This window comes from Sceloporus undulatus, chromosome 1 (genome assembly GCF_019175285.1).
Source record: "Sceloporus undulatus isolate JIND9_A2432 ecotype Alabama chromosome 1, SceUnd_v1.1, whole genome shotgun sequence".
In the NCBI taxonomy this organism is placed as follows: Eukaryota; Metazoa; Chordata; class Lepidosauria; order Squamata; family Phrynosomatidae; genus Sceloporus; species Sceloporus undulatus.
Window position 1 is genome coordinate 323856069 of NC_056522.1, and position 24692 is coordinate 323880760.

General features: G+C 43.2%; 2 protein-coding genes across 2 annotated transcripts in view; one reads left to right on the forward strand and one right to left on the reverse strand.

Moving 5' to 3' along the window:
* The window catches only part of LOC121919691, a 29610-nt gene extending 8676 nt beyond the window's left edge, over positions 1-20934 (reverse strand). The window contains exons 1-3 of the mRNA XM_042446529.1: positions 20711-20934; positions 18025-18130; positions 6175-6290 (exon numbers count right to left, since the gene is read on the reverse strand). Coding sequence (XP_042302463.1) covers positions 6175-6290; positions 18025-18130; positions 20711-20934 — 446 coding nt within the window. The remainder of the gene's footprint in view (positions 1-6174; positions 6291-18024; positions 18131-20710) is intronic.
* The window catches only part of AVEN (apoptosis and caspase activation inhibitor), a 166175-nt gene that overhangs the window by 90776 nt on the left and 50707 nt on the right, over positions 1-24692 (forward strand). The window lies entirely within an intron of this gene.

The following is a 24692-nucleotide window of genomic DNA, read 5'->3' on the forward strand; positions in this document are numbered from 1 at the left end:
ATAACCTCAGGAACAAATACAGTGCGCCTGCATTATGCCATATGAGGCTTCCAGCATACACTGGAAGCTGCTCCGGAAAAACTCTCGCGTCCAGGAAGAAGTAATGGGGTGCTCACCCATGGCACACCATTTGCATGAGCCCCATTACTTCTAATGGGGCTCGAGCAGACGCATTTTCCCCTTATGTGAGGAGGGTCCAGAATGGATACCCGTGTAAAGGAAGGGTGTGCTGTAACATAGAATGGTTTCTCTCTTTCAATCAGACATATACAAGCTGGCAGGTCATCAGATCATGACTCCTTAACACACTGCTGGCTGTGGAGACAAGGCGATGGCTGGGGTGTTGGGTCTCTATCACCATGATTGGCTTCTATTATCAGGCCTTTCTGACCAGCCCCGAACAATTATAGAAGATCTTCCATTCAATGACACTGACCTGTTTGGGCAGTACTTGAAACGGTCTTACAGTTTGTTGATACAGTCGGCCCTTCTTATACATGGGTTTTTTATACATGGATTCAAGCATACATGGTTTGAAAATGTTCAAAAAAAGTATAAATTTAAAATATCAAACCTTGATTTTCCATTTTTTTTATAAGGGACACCATTTTGCTATGTCATTATATTTAATGGGACTTGAGCATACAAGGATTTTGTTATACACGGGGGATCTTGGAACCAAACTCCAGCGTATAACAAGGGTCCACTGTATAAACACTCTGTCTTTTTCTGGCTACATTTTTCTCATTTCTTTGTTTGAATTCCACATCTTACTCTCATCCCCTCTCCTTCATCCATTCCTCTTCATATTCTCTCCATTAAGGTACTTTTCCTGATAGCTATTACTTCAGCAAGGAGGGTCTCAGAACTGACAGGACTGCCTATGGACCCCTCTGATTGCAAGTTTGAAGCTCAGTCAGTTTACCTTTGATTTGATCCAGTGTTCTTGCCAAAAGTAAGTTCTTATTTTCACCACTTGCAGTCACTTGTTTTACTCTCCTTTTGTCCACATCCAGTCCTATCTTTTAAAAAGATGATAGCATAAATGGGATGTCAAGCAGGCACTCAAAATCTATATCAGATGCACCAGGCCTTTGAGGAGGCTGCAAACACTTTTTATTTCTTTCCCACCTACTTCCCTGGGACAGAAGATTTCTCTGTCTATTCTGATATGTTTGTGTCTTCTTAGACTATGAGACTCTCAATCTTCCTAAACCACAACATGTTACTGCTCACTACCAGCTCAGCAGTTGCTTCTGCAGCCTTCTCAACAAACACCTATGGAGAAAATTTGGAGAGCCACCATCTAGGTCACTCCTTCCACTTTTAACAGACATTACAGATTGGATACATTTGCCTCCACTTGTGCATCCTTTGGCTGCAGGTGCGCCAGCATGTTGTTTCTTCTCTTGCTACCATCCCTTCCAGGGATTAGCAATTGGAAGACTTGCCATGAAAGTCCATTCTAGCCAAGGAGAAGAAGTCATCCAGCTCCAAGATTGTACTTCTATTTTTATTTTGGGGATCTTCTCCTTTTTCCTTGTTTATTTCATGGCTGTGCAAAGAACTTGAAGAGAAAGAGCTAGGAATCAGGATATTGAATAACTCAAATTAGCATATGATCCCATGCTTTGCCTGAACTGCCCCTGGAATTATCCATTTCTTGGATGACTCTACTTCCTTGATTAAAATGGACCTTCCTAGTAAGTCTTCCATTGTGCCATTTTCTGTAAAGGACTACATAATGTCAATATATGTTTTTGGCTTCTGCTGAAATTAGGCATGAGTATCAAGTATGAATGATGGGCAAAATAATTGAGATTAATTTGAAATCTTTAATTGAATTGTTGATATTTAAGCTAGAGTTGGTACCAAGAGTATTGAGAAAGCTATTTTTTAAAACTTGTAAATGGGGGATAGTTACTGACTATTGGATGAATTATTTTACAGTTTGCAGCTTTTTCATACTCGATTGGCTTTTGGAAATACAGTATAAAGAACACATTGTCACATTTATTCTACCTAAAGTATTTCACTAAGCCTTTTAATTGGATAATTTGGTTTTCAGATTCCTTTGCCCTGTTCCATAAGACAGCACCTCATTTTTAAAACATTTTTTGTAGTTTTTGTGTTCTTCTGTAGTTCGTTGTTCTTTTTGCAAATTATGTGATCATTATCAGCAGGGTTTCATTCGGTGCTATTTAAATGACTGTCACTTTTATTGCAATTATTTAGTATGGTATAGCTTAGTTTTCTTAAAAAATCTTTTGTAAGAGAAAGCCAGGCCTAAGAATACCTTCTGTTTTTGCTTTTGAAGCCTTGTTCTTACAGTGGCCAAAGTGTTTTGTTTTGATTTGATAAGGCAGTCATAGTAATGGGGTCTTTTTGTTGAACACCACTCTTCAGTTGGCATGTGCTTTCCCTCATTTCTTGATCAGAGGAGCAGGGTAAAATAACAGACTCACGAGTCTGGAGAGGTCCAGTGCTGCCTTTGTTTTTAAATGTTATGCAGTTTGTCACTCATTTTTTGCTGCCCTAATAAAAAGCTCACAAGGAGGATGAAGAGTCAGTTAATTAAAAACAACCAAAAAGAAGTTCACATATTTACTTCCTGTTGTCTACTTGCGGGTTAAATAGCTGCTTCAGTTCTGCCCTTGGCACTTGAAATCTGAGCTACATGAAATCTATTCTTTTTTCTTCTCTTTGAGGAGACTCTGGTATTGATACCACTATGAGGATACTGGTTTTTCATATATTCAACTTTTCTTTAATGCCTTTGCATAGATTGGATATGGATAGCACTTCCCTGACATTTGCTTCTTAATGTGAGAACTAAGAAGAATGAAAATTGATAAACATTGATACAAGTTTGAGTGTGTTGATCATGGTGATCACAACTGTCACCTGAGATGTGTCCAGGGATGAAAAATTGCAATCTTAATGACTGGAATATTTTTCTAAAGGTCTGGAAATCTCTGATGAATTTTGTTGATGGAACTGAAGCATCTTGTGGTATTTGCACATAGATGTTTTCAGGATTAGCTGTAAAAGAGTATATTTATTTCCATTTTGCTTTGCTTCATTGATTACAGAGACACCATGCTATATTTAGACATGACTGGAAATCATTGCAAGCTGAAGTAAGCATCAAGATAGTTTGAGCCATAGCAGGCCTCAGGTTGCATACTCTTCTTTTCTGGTAAAGCCCTAAGGAGTACATGCTTGTGTAGCTGATGTCCACTATTCATGTTTTTGCATTATGTGTGATCCCTAAAATATGGTTAAAGTTGTTTAGAACACTGCTTTTCAAAATATGTTAACATTAGACTAACCCTCATGTTCCAGGGACCAGAGCTACCTTTGTGCATATTTTTTTTACTGTATTTGCATATTTTCCTGGAAACTGATCTCAAACCAGCAGCTGATGCCTCTGGGCCACTGTCAGACCACCACTTTGAGTAGTGTGTATGTAAAGAAAACAGTGCTGTGAACCATGACTTGAGGTTGGCTTAAGTGGAATTAAGTACAGTTTGTTGGGTCAGATGAAACTTTAAACTGTGCTTAAACATAGAGAAGAAAGCTTCTGATCCCTTCATTATGACCTCATCAAGTGAGAGGGGAGTGTGGAAACCCAAAGCTGACTGAAGTTCATACTTGCTCTGCTTAATGGTGTGTGTGTGTGTGTGAGAGATGCTGGTCCCATAAGTCTCTTGTGTTCACTCATGAAGAGAACAAATTTCCTCTAGCTCTTGTGACTTGAGAAAGTGTGGGATGTGTAATCAGAGCTAATCAGATTGAATTCCAACATATGCATTTTACCAGGATGTTGGACTCTGGTCTCTTGGCATCTGACTTCCCCAGAAAGTTGCGAGATGGGATAAATGTGAAAGAATTCTTCAATTTAGGCATCTAAAAGGAGCTTTTGAAATAATGGCTTGTCTCTTTCATACTGCTTTTTATAGCAAACATGAACAAAATTCATGTTAATATTTCAGATCACTTAAAACATCGGTTGCATTGAATGTACTTAGCTGTCCTCATTTGTAGCATGTTCACATTGAGGATGTTGTGTGTTCTGTTTTATTATACATACATTTCTTTATTTTAATTAAAAGTTGAGTAGATTGTCTAAAAAGTAATGTATATATAGTAATGATGTACTTATGATAATTCTGTTACTCTATTATAGAGTAATAATATATAAATTAGATAGTAACTCTATTAATTTTATAAATTATATACCAGTTCTACTGCTTTATTCACTCTTCAGCATTTATTTTTAGAGCAGTGTTTCTGTTGCCATCCTTTAATTAAATGTTTCTTCCTGTTAGTAACCTATAACATAGTGAACATGATTTAAATTGTACCCAAGAAAGATAATGAAAAGTTCAAATATGATAGTGATCAAATAAAATTAAATTAGTTACTAGTCTTGTAGATGACTGTGTAATTATAGTATATATTTTTATTTCAATTACTGAGTAGTAAAGTTTCTTTTAATTAGAAATAAACAGAACTCATTCTGGACCTTTTTAGAAATTATTAACCATTATAGACTTCCTCATATTTCCAGCAAGTAATATGTGTGTCACTTTATATCCATGTGCGTTTTACAAGTGCACATTTCTTTCCTGTACATTTTTTAAAATTGTACTTTTAGTTAAAAATATACCTGTAAATCTAAGGCAAAGTAAAATTCTCTTGTATTACTGTATAGAAAAATTGATCTGATGTTAAATACAATGCCATGGCTATATTAGGCCTACATCCTAATTAGAGTATACATATTCAATCATGTATCAAATGTGAGTCATGTGATACATAAATTGAGTGGGTCTGCTCTGGTCAGGACTGTCTTTAGGAATAACACCTTTATTGTAACTTCCCGAGTTTGTAGAATATATGGCGTTGGTTCACATGTGTATATCCATCTCTTGATTTCCTGTGGCCTGAAATGTAACCCATAGGAATGAACCTGATAGCATAGCATTTTGTTTGAAGATATAGGAGGAAATATGGAGGTCTATCTGTAGTATTGGTACTCTAGAGTCTCAATTATGTAGAAAGTTTTTACTTGATGTTTTGGTCATCAAGAAGTATACATACTAAGTTTATAAGCCTTTCCCAATTTATGTGCAGACTATGCTAACAGATAATTTCATGGACTGCAGAACAAAGTAATTTGAAAAAATAATGTCTAGAAAGTGTGCTAAGGGCTGTTTTGAAGTTTGTGTTTGGAAATGAGTCATTATTATTAATATTATTATTGTTATTTTGCTGTTTCTGAGAGTTGTGAAGTTTTTCCTTTGGAGGATGGAGAAACACTGCAAGACATTCACCAGTCCCCCCCCCCCCCCGATGCTGTTGATGGGCCTTATGAATTTCATCTAGGACAGTGGGAAGGAAGAAGGAGAAGTCATGTTGTTCTCCTATATCGTTGTTGTTGTGTGCCTTCAAGTCATTTCTGACTTATGGTGACCTTAAGGCAAACCTATCGTGGGATTTTCGTGGCAAGATTTGTTCAGAGAGGGTTTGTCTTTGACTTGCTCTGAAGCTGAGAGCATGACTTACCCAGAGTCAACCAATGGGTTTCCATAGCTGAGTGGGGATTTGAACACACTCTCCACAGTCCTTGTCCAGTGCTCAAAGCAATACACTATGCAGGTTCTGTTATAGTACAGGTTGAGTCTCCCTTATCCAATTTTTTTTTTAAATCTAAAATATCCCAAAAACTAACACTTTTTTCACGGGTGGCTGAGATAGTGACATCTTTGCTTTGGTTCAGTGGAAACTTTGTTTCATGCACAAAATTATTAAAATATTGTATAAAATTACCTACCGGCTATGTGTGTAAAGTGTATATGAAACATAAATGAATTTTGTGTTTAGACTTGGGTCACATATCAAAGATATCTCATTGTGGGCATATGTGCAAATACAGGTATTCCAAAATAAAATAATAAAAAATCCAAAATCTAAAACATGTCAGATAAGGGACACTTAACCTGTATTATATTCTGTTACAGTATTATATAGTGCAAAATGCCTACTGTCTTTGGCACTTTTAATACAAGATTGTGATCACTCGTGGAGCCCTGGGTGGACTCTTTGTTCAGTATGGGGGATAATATAGTGAACCCCATTACCTGCATTTTGCTTTTACTGCTTGCTCACTTGGTTTCCAATTTTGCTCCCCATTTCTGATGAAATTTGGTACTACTGGGTGGGGTTGTTTCATTGTCAAATGTCTCTTTGATATCTTTGGAATTGATTGGGGTTTCCAAATCCACCTGTAGAAGGGTAAGAAGGATGATAAGAGGTATACAGAACAAAACATGGGTAAAGGTTGAAGGAGCTGGTCTTGTTTAGCTTGGTGATGAGAAGACTGTATGTGTATGTGTGTGTATGTGTGTGTGTGTGTGTGTGTGTCTGTGAGAGAGAGAGAGAGAGAGAGAGAGATGACTGCACTCTTTCAATACCTCAAGGACTGTCAGAGAGGAAGCGGCAGGCCTGTTATTTGCTGTCCCAGAAGATAGAACCACACCTAATGGTCTGAAGTTACAGCCTACCTTTTGGGCACCAATAGCAGGCTTAAGTTACAGCAGAGATTTCAACTGAACATTAGAAGGAATTTCTTGACAATAAGAACGGTTCGATGGTGGAACCATTTGCCTAGAGAGATGATGATGGGGCCTCCTTTTTTGGAAGTTTTCTGAAGGCGGCTTGACAGCTACTTGCTGGGATGCTTTAGCTGCACTGAGCAGGGGGTTGGACTGGATAGGCGATGGGACCCTTTCTACTTCTGTGAAATACCTCATCTCACCACATTTCCATGTTCTTTCCATTAAAAAAAAAAAGAGCTCAAGAGCTCAGATGCACCTGCTAGCTGTGTGAGACAGGGACTTGACTTTTTGCTTAAACTAGATTGTGAGAAGGCTATCCCCATCAGCTATCCAGTTTAAATTACTTTGGTTCAACTCTTTTTGACCCAAATGATTAATCCAGAGGAGGGGATAACATGGAGTTTAGGGATAGACGTTTGGATGAGTGTCCTACAACATATTTATGGCCAAATAGAAATGTGTTCCATTATTGTTTTCAGGGGTGTTAAGTAAAATGAATTTAAGTAGGCTTACTCTTGGGAGAAGTAACCCGTTTAAGGATGTTTTCCTGTACCGAATGAAAATAGTTAAATTCAATAAAAATAGTAATAGAAGAGAGAAGTGACCATAGTAAAATAAGCTGCAGAACATTTCTGTGAACTCTTTCTGAGCTTTCAACCAAGATTTTCCATTTCTATGTGAAAGTCAACTGGAGCTGCAAACCTCTCTCAGATTTGTTATCTGCTGGTTGCCTAGCAACGATGACTTTGCATACATGCAAGACATTAACTACTTTTCGTTTGCCTCTTTGCTTTGTGTTTTTAAGCATGAAAACCAATAGAACATCTGAAGACCGAATATATCTATGCTTATCAATAGTCAAATGAATTAAAATGACTTCACAGATAAATATGCATAAGTTATTTGCATGAAAAGAAGAATAGAGTACTGTAGTAATATAGTTTCAGTGTCTGAAGAACAAGGTTTAATTATGAAAATATACTGAACTACTTTACGTTTTACTAATTTGACTTGGAGTTTGTAATTTGGCTCTTAATGCAATAGTTAATTTTTATTTGGAGCAGTGAATAAAACTAATGGCTGGAATGCAAAGGTATCTGCATGGCATTGTATGCATGTGTATATGTTGTATGACCCCTTTTCCTGTTCCAGCATCTTGCATTCCCCCTCACAAACAGCTTTTTTTCTGAAGATGAGAAGCTCTTCCAGAGTACTTACTCTATGATGTGATACAGAGATGCAGCTAATGGTGGTGAGGAAGCTCCTTCATACAGGTATCAGCGTGCTTAACATGTTCCTTATTTTAGGACAGCTTTGCACTGCAGTAAATAATTATGTGCTTATTTTAAACTTTAAGACTTATTAAATAAGATTTGGACATTTCCTTATATTTAATAGGGGGGCTGATTCAGAACACTAGGTTTCATAACATTTTACCTCCTTGCCTCTTTTATGTGTAAAATGAAGAACCAAAAAGTACTAATTTGACCTTCAAATTAGCCATTCTAATATTGGAACTTTAATACAGTATTGTGGATAGGTGCTGATACACTTTCCTGTGTGTTCATTGAATATTTGAGGGGTAATGACACCACTAGTAGCACCCGATACTGATTGACTGTGCCCCTTGACAGACCCACGTTTGGTTTCATGCATATGTGTCATCCATGCAAACCACTGTATGTGCATAGGTTCCTTAACACTGATGTTATATGTGCAACTACTGGGGATTGTGTCCATTGGGTATGTCTCTGTTTTATGAGTGTGACCAGTGGAAATCATCCTCCCTTCCTCTTATATTTATTTCTTAAAATATTTACTGTATATCCCACCCTTTATCCAAAGCTCTCAGGGATCCAACTTGACTAATTTAAAGCAGTGTAAATAATAAGAAAGTTATTTTAAAAGGCTAAAAACATATCAAATAATTTAACGAGTTAAAAAGACAGATGAAAACTTGTTAAAATAGTTTAAAATAATTTATAACTATTGGTGTAAAATCAAAGAGAGTTTGTAAAACTGAACCAAAAAAGTTTTGGTTAGTTGTTCAGTTTTGTGAACAATGATGTTTTCATTGGGCCTCTAAGAGAAGATATTTCATAACCAAAGTACAACAACAGAGAAGGTCCTCTTCCGTGTCCTCCCATTGCGCTGACTGATAGTATACAGAGGAGGGCCCTTCCAGCATATATATATATATATATATATATATATATATATGGAGAGGTGTTATTTCAGCTATTGAGGTCCCAAGCCATTTAGAGCTTTAAATGTCATTTCCATCAACATGAATTCAGACTGGAAGTGTATTTGTAACCAGCACAATTCCTTTAAAACCAGTGTTACACAGTTTTTGTCTCATGTGCTGGGCAGCTGTCCAACGGCTGTATTTTGCACGTGCTGTAGTCTCTATGCTATCTCCAAGGGTAACCTTTCTGTAGAGGCAGTGGATCTTTGGTATCTACTGGGATTTGGTTCCAGGACCCCCTTGAATACAAAAATCTGTGGATGCTCAAGTACCATTAAATACAGTGATGTAGTAAAATTGTGTCCTTTATACAAAAAGCTCAGCTCCTGGACTAAAGGAGGAAGACTGGCCCTCCTCTTCACCATCTACCAGTGAATGCTGGGCTGAGTGAGTGTTTTCTGCCTTCCTTCCACCTGGGCTCCACCCATGCCTCAGCTCCTGGACTTAAGGAGGAGTCTTGTCCCCCCCCCCCCCCCTTTTCCCCTTTTGTATAGTTTATATTGGATTTTAGGATTGAGATGGGTTGAGAATGGGGATTATTTTCTTTTCACTTGTTTTTACTCTATTACTTGTTTGTATTTCACTTTGTTAACTTTATTGCTATAATTACTATGTATTTTTATTTTATTTTTTGCCATTTGAACCTGTGTTGAGGGACTGGGAAAGGGGTTAATTATGAATTTCATTAGATTGTAATGTTTTTATTTTCTTTGATTGTTATATTTGTTTATGGATTTGTTTGCTTAATCTTTTATGCATTCTATGTGTTTTGTAATTTTGTAATTGTAATATTGTAAACCGCTTTGATCTTCTTGGAAAGGCAGTATATAAATTATTATTATTATTATTTATTAAAATGGCAAAATCAAGGCTTGCTTTTTGGAATTTGTAGTGCGATACAGAGCGCTAAAAAGAAGTGCCTCCCTGGCGCTTCTCTTTGCTCTGCAGGAGTGCCACAGCAACCAAATTGTGCGGCGCTGCTGTGGAGCAAAAAAGGAGCGCTTGGAAGCAGCTCCTTTTTGTGATGTTGCTGCGATGGCGCAACGCGCCAGAGACGGTGCAGTGACGTAGCAGCTGCAACGCTCCGTTTGGAAGCGGCACAGCTGTGATGTCATCATTACGCACCCCATCTGGTGAGCGCGCTGCAGCTGCAACGCGGCCATGACGTGTGAGGGTTGCCGGGCGTGTGGGCACTGCCCACCAGGCAACCCTTGCACATGATGAGGGCGCCGCAAAGGCCCGTCTGTTCCAGGCCTATATTTTTAAAACTATTTTCAAACTGTGGATGGTTGAATCCATGGATAAAAAAATCTGTGGATATGGATGGGTGACTGCACAGTAAGACCCTATTAAAAATGGCCACCACTGTCTCTCTTCGGGCTCTGTTGCTGTTGAATTTGCTCATAAGGAAAATGAAGGTGAAAAAAGAGGGAGGTCTGCCTTTCTTTCTCCGGCTTGGGCAAGAGAGGGGTAATGGGAAGAGCACGGCTTCCAGAGCAAGCGGTGCTTCTCCCCTCTACCTCTTGTCACTGTCTTTGTGCTTAGTCCCTAATAGAGGCAGATTTATTTCCTTCCTCTTCTCATTCTCATTCTTTTTCTTCATTTATCCTCCCTCTCCTACCTGCAATTGTTCATTCTAACATCAGCAATGCCATTTACGCTCCCCATTTGTAACCCCTCAAATAAACTTTTAGCTCTTCCTAAGTATGTTCACTTCATGCATTTTTAAAAGGAAAAGAAAATATTTGTTTGTTGCATGCCTCTAAATTTTACCCTCGACTTATCCATGGGTCATAGCAAAATCCATAATTATGGACTCGGAACTACCCTTTATTTGTACATGAGGTTGACTTATACATGTGTATGAATGCTACTGTTCAATGATTAGTGCACAAGGGCAAGGAAAATTTCTACAACAATCAGTGCAGAGAAATAGAAGTTGAAAAAAAAAGAAAAGGAAGAACAAGAGATCTATTCCACCAGATCTGGGAATTGAGAAAGAAATTTAAACCAAGGGTGGAGATATTATACAAAAGGGGAACATAATACATGACTGGGATGAATTAAAAAATGACAGAAACAATACACAGAATACCTATATTTAAAATGTGAAAAATTGAATGACACATTGGAAGAAGAAACTTACAAAAATGAACCCCAAATTCTGGAAAGTGAAGTGAAAGCCACACTCAAAGCAATTGGGTAAAACAAATCACCAGGAACAGATGACATATCCACAGAACTGCTTATAATCCACATATTCAAGTACAGTTCTAATTAAAATCTGCCAACAAATATAGAAAGTAAAGCAGTGGCCCACAGACTGGAGAAGATCAATATACATTCCTGTACACAAAAAAAAGGAGCTACAGAAGACTGCAGTAACTACAGGACCATTGCACTAATTTCACATGCAAGCAATATTATGCTCAAAATTCTGCAGGATAGACACCTACCATATGTGGAAAAAGAAATCCCAGAGGAGCAAGCTGGTTTCAGGAAAGGAAGAGTCACAAGGGATCACAGTGCAAATATATGTTGTATAGTGAAGCGCACCAAGGAATTCAGAAAGAAAAATCTACATGTATTTTATTGACTACAGTGAACAACTATGGAATAATCTCAAAGAAATAGGAGTACCACTACACTTAAGCATCCTGATGTATAACCTGTTCTCAGGACAAGAGGTTTCCATCAGAACTGAGTATGGAGAAACAGAATGGTTCCCAATTGGAAAAATGGCTTAGGCAAGGCTGCATACCATCATCCTATCTATTCAACCTGTATGCAGAAAACATTGTATGCAGATCAGACTTAGACTCAGGGCTGAAGATTGGCCACTCTGACACCAATAATGTTGGGACCGCAGCAACAGGATGGCCGACTCTCAAAGCAGGTCACAGCCATGGACCCTCTTCAGGCTGCTGGCAGGAATGGATTTAATTCGCTCCTGAAAATTCTGGCTCCTACCACCTCAGCGTAGCCTTAGAGGGACTTCCGGCTACTTTGGTAGCATGTGTCAACTGAATGCCTTGCCCTGGAAGCAGCGGGAAACTGCTTCTTTTGGCTCGTCTGTTTCAGACCTCAGAGGCAGGAAGAGTGATGATTGAGGGAAGGAACATTAACAACCTAAGATACGCAGGTGGCACAATACTACTAGCAGAAACCAACAAAAACCTGGAGCAATTATTGACGAGGTGAAGGAGGAAAGTGCCAAGGTGGGTTTGATGTTGAACATTAAGAAAACAAAAAATGATGACGATGGAAGATCTACAAGAGTGTGTCCTTGATAATGAGAAAATTGAAATAGTCAGTGAGTTCCCATATCTTGGTACAGATGTTAATCAGAACAGAGACTTCAGTCAAGAAATTAGAAGAAGGCTAGGATTGAGAAGGGCAGCTATGAAAAAAAATGGACAAGATCCTAAAGAGCAAAGATATAACTCTGAACTCTAAAGTGAGGATTGTCTAAACCAGGGGTAGGCAACCTGCAGCCCGCGGGCCGGATGCGGCCCGGCAAAGCCTTGGGACCGGCCCCCGCCTGGTCCTGCCGCCGATTGCCGCCGGAGCCTTTGGCCTCTCACGTGAGGGTGTGGGGCCTTTGGCCTATCAGGAGGAGGCGGGCAAGGGGGGGCAAGCGACGGGCAAGGGGGGCAATTGTCTATAGAAGCCTCAGAAATATGCATTTATATTAACATTTATTTAAAAAGCAGCAAATTTTTCCGTGTGTCCTCCATTTGAAAATTTTGTCCTACATTTGTCCCAGTTTATTTATTTATTTCATTTTTTTTAAAAAAAAATTATTTAATTATTTATTTTTTGGCTTCGGCCCCCCAGTTGTCTGAGGGACAGCAACCCGGCCCCCGGCTCAAAAAGGTTGCCTACCCCTGGTCTAAACCATTGTATTCCCCATCACCATGTATGAATGCGAGAGCTGGACAGTGAAGAAAGCTGATAAAAAGATAATAAATTCTTTTGAGATGTGGTGCTGGAGCAGAGTGCTGAGGATACAGTGGACAGCCAAGAAGACAAACAAATGGGTTCTTGAAAAGATCAAGCCTGAACTATCCCTGGAAGCCAGAATGACTACATTGATGCTGTCATATTTTGGTTACAACATGAGAAGGAATTATTCATTAGAAAAAAACCATTATCCTAGGTAAGGCAGAAAGAAAAAGGAAGCAAGGGAGACCTCGTGTCAGATGGATGGAATCAGTTAGAGATCCCATAAGCCTGAGCATGCAGGACCTGAGTAGAGCAGTAGAGGACAGGAAGTCTTGGAGAAGTCTCATTCACCATGGGTCGAGGTTGACTTGAAGTCAGTTGACAACAACAATACAGAGTACAGAATATATCACTAAAATAATTTTGTTTGAGGAGAAGGAGTTATGTTGTGTATGTCAGGGGAGATATTCAAAGAACATGGAGAGGAGAGACTAGAGTGATGTTTGGAGAGGAGAGCTGCAGGAGAATGGAGTGGGCCAGAGTGGAGGGTAGAATAGACTTTGGAGTCACAAGCTGGTGCTGCAGTAACACACAGTTTTATATAGATATTTTTTCTGAATATCTGGAGTATTTATTTCTTCATATACTGTATGTAGCATATAGTTTCTTGATTTCTCTACTGTTGGTTACTATATACTTGATGGCTAGCAAATGAATATGTGAATCCATCAGCAGTGCTGCAACAGTTTGCTCCATTGTCCTTGTTTAATCAGGCTACAAGTAAAATGTAAGACTCTCCTTGATATGTAAAGTTGACCTCGCCTCATTTCAGTTTGAAGTGTTTTCTCGTTAATGCAAGCAGGATGTACTCAAGAGAACTGTGTAAAGACTGCCAATGAATGAAATTAAATAGAATTTAGTAAGAACACTGGGGAGAGGGGGGGAACTGTAGTATGTTAGAAATAATTAAAACTTCATTCAAAACTGCTCTCTTTTCTACTTGCAGAGGTCTCAGAAGGCTGCTTCCCATGGCTCTCACCTGTGATTGATTGATATTGCTATTTGTCAATGCACATTCAGCACAGTGTAGAACAGCCTGAAGGCAATGAGGACTGTGCTAACAGAAGCGATTCCCCCCCCCCCCCCTTATCATGTCTAAATTCATTGTTGACACCTGAGAAAAGCTCTTATCCATGCTTCCACCTTTTATTCATTGTAGATTTAGAAACTGGCAGCTGACATTTTAATTACAGTATGCTTTTCAGTTCTTTTCTCTTTGTGCTACACCCTCTTTTGGCTTGCTTTCTAATCAAGGAGGGAAGTTTTCTTACCTTTGATTATAGTGATACTTATTAAATAATTATCACACTATTGCATCAGTATGATTGCATAATGATTTAGATAGAGTTGTGTTGGATTAAGATTTTACAGTTGTACCACTGAAATATATGAAATGAAGTGGCAGGGGAAGCAAAGACTTTGGAAACATTTAGAACTAGTAAATTTACTGAAAAGGATCAAAGATATTTGGTGGAAAGATAAAATAGTTGTTCATAATGTAACATCATGTGGAAATATAACAAAAAAGTAGGAAGGATATGCAAGTGTCAGGTTGATTTGTTTTTAAATTAGATATTCCATAATTCAATAATTAAAAAATAGCCTATTCTGCAGATCCAGAAATACTCTTGCACATCCACAGCTATAGAGAGTCTGTGACTTGGACGAAGATATATGCTTTTGGATTTTTTAACTACATTTTGAATAGCAGGAACCTTTGTCAAATTAGAAACTGATTTCCTAACTTGCTTTCTCATTTCAGGTAAGTGGCAGAGCATAGTTTTGCATATAGAAAATCACAGATTGAGTCCTTGGACACATCATTGTCAGCATCTTCAGTTAAACTGCTAAGGTGGCAGGTGGTATTAAAGACCCCTCTATGAGAAATTGTACTGTTTGTTCTAGTTAGAATCAGTACTGAGTTCTCTGGAAAGATGTCTGTCACGGTATAAAGCTGCTTCTTTTGTTCCTTGTTTTTTTGGGAGAGATGATATGTAGTAGATCTGTGGAAGTGAAAATTATACATTTGGTCTGACATTTAAGGGAAGGAATTACATTTTTTTGCTGGCTAGATTCTCCTATCCTATTGTACAGTTATTGTAGTTGGCATTACAGATGTAGCTTTCATTTTTTTAATCTAAAAGGGCTGAAGGTGGGAAAGGTAATATTCAGGTTAACTAATTATTATTATTATTATTGTTATTAACTTTTATTTATAAAGCACTGTAAATTTACACAGCGCGGCACATACAATCTTTTTAATTGGAAGGTTCCCTGCCCTCAGGCTTACAATCTAAAAAGACACGACACAAAAGGAGAAGGGAGTGGTGGTGGGGAAGGGGCCCGGTACAGACTGCCTCCTTGCACCAGCATCCGCATGCTCCCGAGCCCTACCACGCGCCATGGGTGCCATCATGGCTTGACCCTGTCCACATGGGGAGTGCCATGATGACGTATGTGCAGCTCAGTGTCCAAGCGGCGCTGCACCACATGTACGTCATCAGTGCGTGCGAGGGCACCAATGACGTCCCAGAAAGAATCCATTGGAAGTGGGTTCTTTTTATGCTTCATGGAGGTCGTGCTGTTTGGTTGCTGCAGCCTCTGTCCAGGGGCAGAAAGGGATGGTGTCTCACCGCCCCTTTCTCCCCGTCTGTTGAGCCCCTTTGTTCACAAAAAACATTTATTAGGTTGGCCAAGTCAAGAACTAGTGAGTTATCCAAAGTTAGGGAATGAGTTGTCTTTGTGATTTGAGCCCAGGCTTCCCTAGTCCATATTAGACTTTCCAGACTTTACATCACACTGCCATACGGGGTGTGTGTATAAAAAACATGTAAAACAAGACATTGAACAGAATCACTACTGCATGATAGTTATTTTAAAACACAAAAAGAATAGTGAGTGAATGAATATTAAAGAGAGAGGCACCAGATCACAGAGCTGAAAGAGACCAGAGGGTCATCCAGCCCAACCCTCTGCCATGCAGGAATACACAATCAAAACACTCACAGTCTCTGTTTAAAAACCTCTAAAGAAGGAGACTCCACCACACCAAGGCAGCATATTCTGCTGTTGAAAGCTCTTATCATCAGGGATGTTTAGGTGGAATCTCTTTCTCTTTCCCTGTAGCTTGAATCTATTGCTCCGTGCCCTAGTTTCTGGAGCATCAGAAAGCAAGCTTGCTCCTTCTTCAGTGTGACACCCCTTCAAATATTTAAACATGAATATAATGTCACTTCTAAACCTCTTCTCCAAGCTAAACATACCCAGCTCTCTAATAACTTCCTCAAAGTGCGTGGTTTCCAGATCTTTCACAATTTTGGCCACCCTCCTATGGGCACATTCCAGCTTGTCAGTGCCTTTTTTAAAATTATGCCCAGAACTGGACACAATAAGTCAGATGAGTCCTTACCAAAGCAGAATAGAGTGGTACTGTTACTTTCCTTGATCATGACTCTATATCCTGTTGATGCTGCCTGGTGTCTCACTGGCTGTTTTAGCTGCCACATCACATCCTGAAGACTGCATCCTGTCAGGTCTTGGAAGCTAAGCAGGGTCAGCCCTGGTTAATACTTGGATAGGAACTCATCAAAGAATACCAAGCGTTGTAGGCTATATTTCAGAGGAAGAAATTGACAAGTCACTTCTGAGTATACCTTGCCTAAGAAACCTTATGAATTCATGGTGTCGCCATAAGTTGACAGGCGACTTGAAGGTGCGCGTACGCGCACACACACACACACACACAGGGCTTTTAAGTGTGTAGAATACTGCATATGCAGTATCTAGTTGTAACAACCCTCAGAGTACCTCACATGCACATTCCTCTAAAGTAAACTAGTATTATTATATCCCATACTGTACTACCAACAAGATTGTACTGTATGTGAATACTTACTTATTCAAGGAAGCCAGAATAAGTATCAATTTCAAAATGATTTTTATCCACTGGCAACTGGAAGAAAATTTGCAGAACCAGCTTTAAGGCAGATGAGATTTTTAATTATTCCATGATTTTTTTAACAATGTTACTTTGGAAAGATACTGGTAAGAAAGGAATATATAGTGCATAGATTAAAACTTTTATCCTGTAGATATCCCTTTACTGATAGAAGACACACTAACCTCCTGCAAACTCCTGTAGCTCTAGTTGTATTTCACATGGTTAGTAGATTGTGTGGAACTGTATGAGAGAGGATGTAGGGAGCTGCAGGGAAAGAGTGGGTCACCAAGAACCTCCTCTTTCTGCATTCAGTTGATGGAAGGTTTCTCTGTGTCAAAAATCTTCCACTGGCATCAGGATATCAGCTGGATATTGCCTGAAGTGTTATGTACTTTCAGTTAAAATTCCTTGTGCCAAATGTTATTGCTGAGTGATAAATTAACATTTGTATAATATTTGTTTCCATTATTACTTGATTATTTATTGTAGGAAATATATTCTATAAAATGTATTAGCTACTAAGTTAATGATAATTTTTAACACTTCCAGTTTTAATCACAACCATGTATAGTAGTTTTCTTCTCTAATTTTTTTTAATGAATTTATTATCAAAAGTATTTACCAAACCCTCCTCTTTCATTAAAAACAAACAAACAAACAAACAATTGTCAAGAAGCAGGAGCATGTCCAGAGGAGGGCAACCAAAATGGTGAAGGATTTGGAAACCATGCCCTATGAAGAACGACTTAGGGAGCTGAGTAGTATGTTTAGCCTGTAGAAGAGAAGGTTAAGAGGGGACATGATAGCCTTGTTTAAATATTTGAAGAGATGTCATAATGAGGCTGGAACAAGCTTGTTTTCTGCTGCTTCAGAGACTAGGACTAGGATACACACACACACACACAATTTAAAAATATACCAAAAGCAGGAGTGGGATTCCAAATTCCTTTGTTTCTCTTGAGAGATGAGCAGCAACAAATGTCCTAGAAGCAAACTGTTATGTTCGTGGCAGATGGTTGTTTTTTCTTGTACAAAAATGCATTAAATTTCAATAACTTGAGACAGGACATAAAAACCCTAAACAATTTAATAAGGTACACATAGTACTGGAATATGTGCCATCACGATAGGAGGCACAATATGACCATGATTCCTTGTATGCTTACATAAGAGGGTAATTAATTTCACCGTATCTGCAACCTCCACACCATGTTTAACACAATTTCCACGGCTCCTCCAAGTCCCAGGAGCAGATTTTCAGGAGTCACAGAAACCTGCAGAGTAAAAGCAGGGGGAAGGGCAGGAGACCTCATCCTGTGAATAGATATAAGCAACATTAGGATCTAAGCTTATAATATGAACTGCTGTAAAATGCTTGTAAAAATGCATTCTCAAAATGTTTATTTCACCTAACTAGAAGGAGAGAGATTTTAAAAGTTGGGGAATTTGAAACTCATTCCTTATTGTGTCTCAAATTGCCTTGCACTTAAAATTTTGATAATTATGAGATGGTGCTATAATGGAGGTATAACAGTAAAGAGCATCAGTCCTTGAGTGGAGTCCTTGACCTCGAACAATACATGGGGAAAACCCCCCACAGTTACACAAAGAGCACATAGAATATTATTTTGAATTATGCAACAACAGGCTACACAAATAAAAAATGATATTTTATTTGAATGGAGAATGTATACATGTCTTTCTAAAGGTTCTCTTCCCAGTCAGCATTTTGTATGGGTTTATTGTTATTATTGTTTTTGTTATTTTTTAAAGTTCAATAAACTTGGCAAATAAATAGCTTTACATTTTTAAAAAGATTTTCAAATCTGAGTGTATGTGTGTCTAACACTTCAGAGTAAAAATGCTTCTTGCACCTTAAAATAGCATTAATTTTACTCTATATTTTTCAGATTAAAAGGAATTGCCTGCATAATTGTCAAGATGATCAATTCAGATTTAATGCTAAATTATGAGTTAATTTTACATGTCTCAATCTCAGGTGCCACTCTCTCTTTCTCTTTCTTGGCCAAAAGAATCAAATCATAGTTTTCTACTTCCTTTTTCAATTAAATATGGTTTCTTGTTGTGTTTGAGCCCAGAACTGTGTTTAGTCTTAAATACGGCTTAAAGAAGCAAGGAGGATTATTTCTATAACCCAGTTTATCCAGATTTAGACTCAGTAATACAGTAAACTGTGGTTAGTGTAAGCAAAAGTGAAAGTTTCTGATCAAAGCTTGAAACATTACAGTGGACCCTTTTTATATGCTGGGGTTTGGTTCCAAGATCTCCTGTGTATAACAAAATCCATGGATGCTCAAGTCTCATTAAATATAATGACATAGCAAAATGGTGTCCCTTATAAAAACTGGAAAACTAAGGTTTGATATTTGAAATTTATACTTTTTTGGAACATTTTCAAACTGTGGATACTTGAATCCATGTATAAAAAACTGTGAAACAAACAAAAGCCAAAACTCTTAATTTAATCTTTCTGAATGCTACCAATGTTTTTTACCACTGATGCTGCAGGCATTTGTTTGTAAATCATTGCATTACACCAGTGGTTCCCAATCTGTACTCCTTAGGGCTCCATGTGCACTTCCCAGGTGCTCTGTTTCCCAAACATCTGCCTTTTGGAAGAAACGGGATGTAGTGTTTCTTCTTCGTGGTCTCTGCGAATCATACAAATGGGTTTCACTGCGCCTGCGCAGTGCTGCTCGGAACCTACTGGAATCACTGGGCAGAGTTAACTCTGCAACATATTGAAACTTTTTGGCGGTAACTCCGCCCACCCGTTATAAGGCCCCTGCCTTCCTGCTCTTTTCCCCAGTTCCTTTTTTCCGCCGCGCTAGCTGCTTCAGAGGAACTTTCGCTTGCTTTGCTTGCTTTGAATCACTTTCGCTTTTTGACCTCGGACTGTATCTTGACCATTCTTTCTCTCCCGCCCCTGGTAACTTCGGACCTTCGGACTGTTGACCTCGTTTTTGGATTCTCCCATCGGCTTTGACGACTTCGGAATGCCTGCGGCTTTCAAGAAGTGCGACATCTGCAAGGGCAAGGTGCCCGTCCAGGACCCGCACTCCTCCTGCCTGCTGTGCCTTGGCCCGAACCACGACCCCAAGGCCTGCCCACTCTGCAGATCCCTCTCCTCTCAGGCTCGCAAGAACCGTGAGTCCTGGCTCACTTCGGCAATCGCCCTGGGGAAGGTGCAGGAGGGAGGTTCGCGGTCCTCTTCTGTCCCGCCGTTGGCGCCCCCCGCTTCATCATCTCGGGCAAGTGTCTCCAGCGTGGGATCGGGGAGAGTCGCCGTCCCCAGCGTGGTGTGTGTCCCGGCCGGGACCCCTTCCACCACCTCCGATGTGGCCCGTGGCTCCAAACCGCCCAGTGCCACCGACAAACCCTCCAAGCGCCCCCATAAGTCATCGGGGACTGAGGGTACCGAGCGGGCCTCCAAACCGAGGAAGGGATCGGAGGGCTCCCGTTCGAAGGAGGCTACCGAGCCGGAGGTCCATCTCACCTCGCCTTCATCCTCCAAGGGATCCAAGGGATCGCGCCATGCGATACCTAAGGAGCGGTCCGAGCCGGTGCAAGGGGCAAGGTCCCCCAGACCTTCGTCGTCGACAGCGGCTGCTGTCCTCCTGAACCTCCCGGACAATCCGTTCTTCCCAACGGAGGAGCCTCCCAGGCCTGGGAAGAAGAGGCACCACGACGAGGCTGGTCGCGATCCTGCCTCTAAAAAGGCCAAGCCCTCCAAGGATCGGCCCACCACCGACCCACCGAGGGCGAAGGAGAAGAAGCGCTCCCCCTCCAAGCAGGCTCGCGCTTCCACTTCATCAGCTCCCCGCGACCAGGAGCCGACGCCGGTAGACCAGGGGACCCCGGCACCGGACACACCTCTGCCTCCTCCGACCATGGATTTCATCCACGGGACGGATGACACCGCGCCTCCTCGCTCCCCGGAGCATCGGTCGCCCCCCCACCCGGCAACCGACGATGAAGAGGACTTGCCCCGCGGACAAGACTTCCCGGACCTCTTCTTCGACATGCAGTCGCGTCGCTACTACATGTCGGTTCCGGAGGACAGGGCCTTGAGGGAGTTCACCAGGCTGAACCCCCATCCCGTAGACCGGGCCAACCCGCCCAGAGCGGTCCCGACCGTGTCGGTCTATGAGAGGTCGCCGTCTCCACCCCGTAGACGCGAGAGGTCGCCGTCTCCACCCCGCAGATGCTCCCGGTCTTCAGTCGACTTCGCTCCAACCTGCCCGAGATCCCAGGCCAGAGTGACGGATCCTCTCTCCTCCGACCTGGACTCTGAAGATGAGCCGCTGCCACCTTCGGAGGCACCCTCGGACGAGGATGTCCTCTCGGGTTCGGCCTCCCCTCAGAGGATGCACAACCCGGAGCCGTCTTCGCCGTCGGACGACGTCAGGTCCTTTACGGAGCATGTGGTCAAGATGGCGAGGGCCCTCGACATCGAGCTCGCTTCCGCGGAGGACGACGCCGAGGACCTGGTTGAGCGTCGGGTGCATGGACGAGTCCCCACTCCGCCGTGCCTGCCTCTCCTCCCCTCTCTCCAGACCATCGTTAAGAGGTCCTGGGACTCTCCAGCCGCCCTATCGGCACCCTCCCGCAAGGTGGAGTCGCTCTAGGGTCGCCCCGGCGAGTTGCCCTTGGTTGGCCGAACACCCCAGGCCGAACTCTGCCATCGTCGAGGGAGCCCAACATAGCTTCGTCCCGAAGCAGGCCACCTCCCCTGTCGACCGGGAGGCGAAGAAGGTGGACGGACTGGCCAAGAAGGCGTACTCGGCATCGGCTCTTGGGGTCAAGGCCGCCAACTACACCGCTTGCATGGGGGCCTACATCCAGACCCTCATGGAGCGGATCTCCCCCCTCGTCCCGGACGTCCCAGACGACATCCAGAGGCAGCTGGTGGAGATCAGGGATGAGGCGCACTCCATCGGAAGCTGGCTAATCACCACTTCCAGAAATATGGCGGACTGCTCCGGGAGGGCCATGTCAGCATCCATGGCTCTTCGGCGCCATGCCTGGTTGAGGGCCTCCGATCTCAACCCAACGGTCAGAGCTGCCATCGAGGACATGCCGCTCGACGGAACCGGCCTTTTCCACGCCGAGAACGACGACCGCCTGAACCGTAAGTTCAGGATGAAGGCGGCGGCGAAGAAGCACGGCATGTCCTCAGCACCGGCTTCTCCTTCCGGAAGCGACAGCGCCCGTGGCAGCAGCAAGGTCAGTCACAGGGGACCTTCTCCCGGGATCGACAGCCCCAGCAGCAGGGCTCTCAGAGGCAGCGCTTCCCCTCGCAGTCTTCCTTCTCCTCTGGCCGTCGCAACTTCCCGCCTCGGTACCGCAAGTCCCGCCGGCAGGACACCGACCAGGGGAAGAAGAGAGCCTGAAGGGACGCAGCGCGCTTCGTCTCCCCTTCACCCCTCTTCTTTTTGGACATTTTGAGGCCCTATGTTAACACCTGGGCCTCTATAACATCGGACTCGTGGGTTCTCGACATCGTCTGCAGGGGTTACGCCCTCGAGTTCCAGGAGCTCCATCCAACTGGAGCCTTCATGTCCACTCCCCCCTCGGACACCCTTCTCGACGAAGTGCGCACCTTGCTTGCAAAGGGGGCAATCTCCCCGTTGCCGCTCGACCAATCTCCTCGGGCCTTTTTCTCCAGGTACTTCACGGTACCAAAAGCGGATGGGGGCATCAGGCCCATCCTGGACTTGAGACAGTTGAACTTGTTCCTTGACTACCGTCGCTTTCGAATGGTAACCTTGGCTTCCATTCTACCTCTGCTCCACCAGGGCCTGTGGTTCGCGACCGTCGACCTGAAGGATACCTACTTCCACATCGGGATCCGAGAGTCCCACCGGAGATTCCTCGCCTTCGCTGTCGGCTCCGACTCGTACCACTACAACGTGCTCCCTTTCGGCTTGGCCACGGCTCCACGAGTCTTCACAAAGTGCATGGCACCGGTGGTGGCATACCTTCATCAGAAGGGCTTCAGGGTCTTTCCCCACCTGGACGACTGGCTGTTTGCAGCCGAATCCCAAGACGAGCTGCAGGAGGCAGTCTCATTCGCCTTGCGCCTCCTGGACTCCCTTGGACTGGTCGTCAACGGGGAAAAATCCCACTTTACGCCGACCAGGCAGGTCAAGTTCATCGGGGCCATCCTCGACTCCGAAAACTGCCTAGCCTTCCTCCCTCCGGACCGGTTTCAGGCCCTGACAACATCTCTCAGGCAGTGCATCTCGCACAGAAGGGTGAGAGCCAGAGACGTCCAAGTCGCCCTGGGCCACATGGCATCGACGACATTTGTCACTCCTTGGGCAAGACTTCGTCTTCGACCCCTCCAATCCTGGTTCCTCTCCGTCTTCTCTCCGTTGGAGGACCCGCCTTCAAAGTGGCTCACGGTACCGAGACCGGTGGCCGCTTCCCTCAGATGGTGGCTAGACAGCTCCAACGTCTGCACCGGGATGCCCTTCCATCAGCCCCAGGCACAGCTGACTCTGACAACCGATGCATCCCTGGAGGGATGGGGCGCTCACCTGCTCGACCTCGTCGTCAAAGACAGGTGGTCCACACAAGACAAGCGCCTCCACATCAACGCCTTGGAGATGCTCGCAGTGGAGAAGGCTTTGAGGGCGTTCGAGTTTGCTGTCTCAGGGAGAGTGGTCCTCCTCAGAACGGACAACACCACCGTGATGTATTACATCAACAAGCAAGGTGGTACCAGGTCCAGGACCCTGCTTGACCTCACGCTCCGCATCTGGGACTGGTGCATCCAGAGACACGTCCTCCTTCAGGCGATTCACCTTCCCGGGGAGGACAACGAGCTGGCAGACCGCCTCAGCAGATCTCCATCGGTGTGCCACGAGTGGAGGCTCCATCCCGAGACGGTCAGCGACCTCTTCGATCGGTGGGGAACCCCCCGGATCGACCTCTTCGCGACCAGGTGGAACAGCCACTGTCCCCAGTTCTGCTCCAGGAAGCGATCGGACGGATCCCTCGGAGACGCATTCGCTTTCCTCTGGACGGGGGAGCTCCTCTACGCCTTCCCTCCGTTCCCTCTCATCATCAGAGTGGTGTCCAAGATGACAACGGACCGCTCGCACGCGATCCTGATCACCCCGTGGTGGCCGAGACAGCCGTGGTTCGCATCCCTTCTCCACCTCTCCAGGAGATGCTTCCTTCGTCTCGACCCGCGTCCGGACCTGTTGTCGATCCAGGACGGACGAATTTTCCACCCGGACATCGAGAGCCTGCCGCTGGTGGCCTGGAGGATTCGGCCCTGACTGCCTTGTCGGAGTCGGTGAGGACGGTGATCCTGGCTGCGAGGAAACCTTCCACCCAGCGCTCTTATGCCCTGAAATGGAAGAGATTTTGCCTCTTCCTGGACCAAAAGGGCTTGTCTCCTGCACAGGTGTCCACTCCAGTGGTGCTGGAGTTTTTGATGGCACTCTTGGATGGAGGGCTGTCCCTCACATCCATCAAATGCTACCTTTCTGCTATTTGTGCCAAATACCAATTCGGGGGGGAGGGCTTCTTTCTTCAAAGACCCCTTGGTAAAAGGGTTCCTGAGGGGTTGTGCCAACCTTTACCCTCCTGTGTCGGTACCAACGCCGGCTTGGAGTTTGGAGTCGGTACTGTCCGCCCTCCAATCCAAGCCTTTTGAACCGATGGCCACAGCGGACTTGAGACTATTGACTTGGAAAACCGCTTTCCTTGTGGCCATCACCTCTGCCCGCCGCGCGGGCGAACTCTGTGCCTTATGGAGGGACCAGCCATTCCTGAGGTTCCACAAGGACAAGGTGGTCCTCTGTACGGACATCACCTTCCTGCCGAAGGTTGTGTCTGCCTG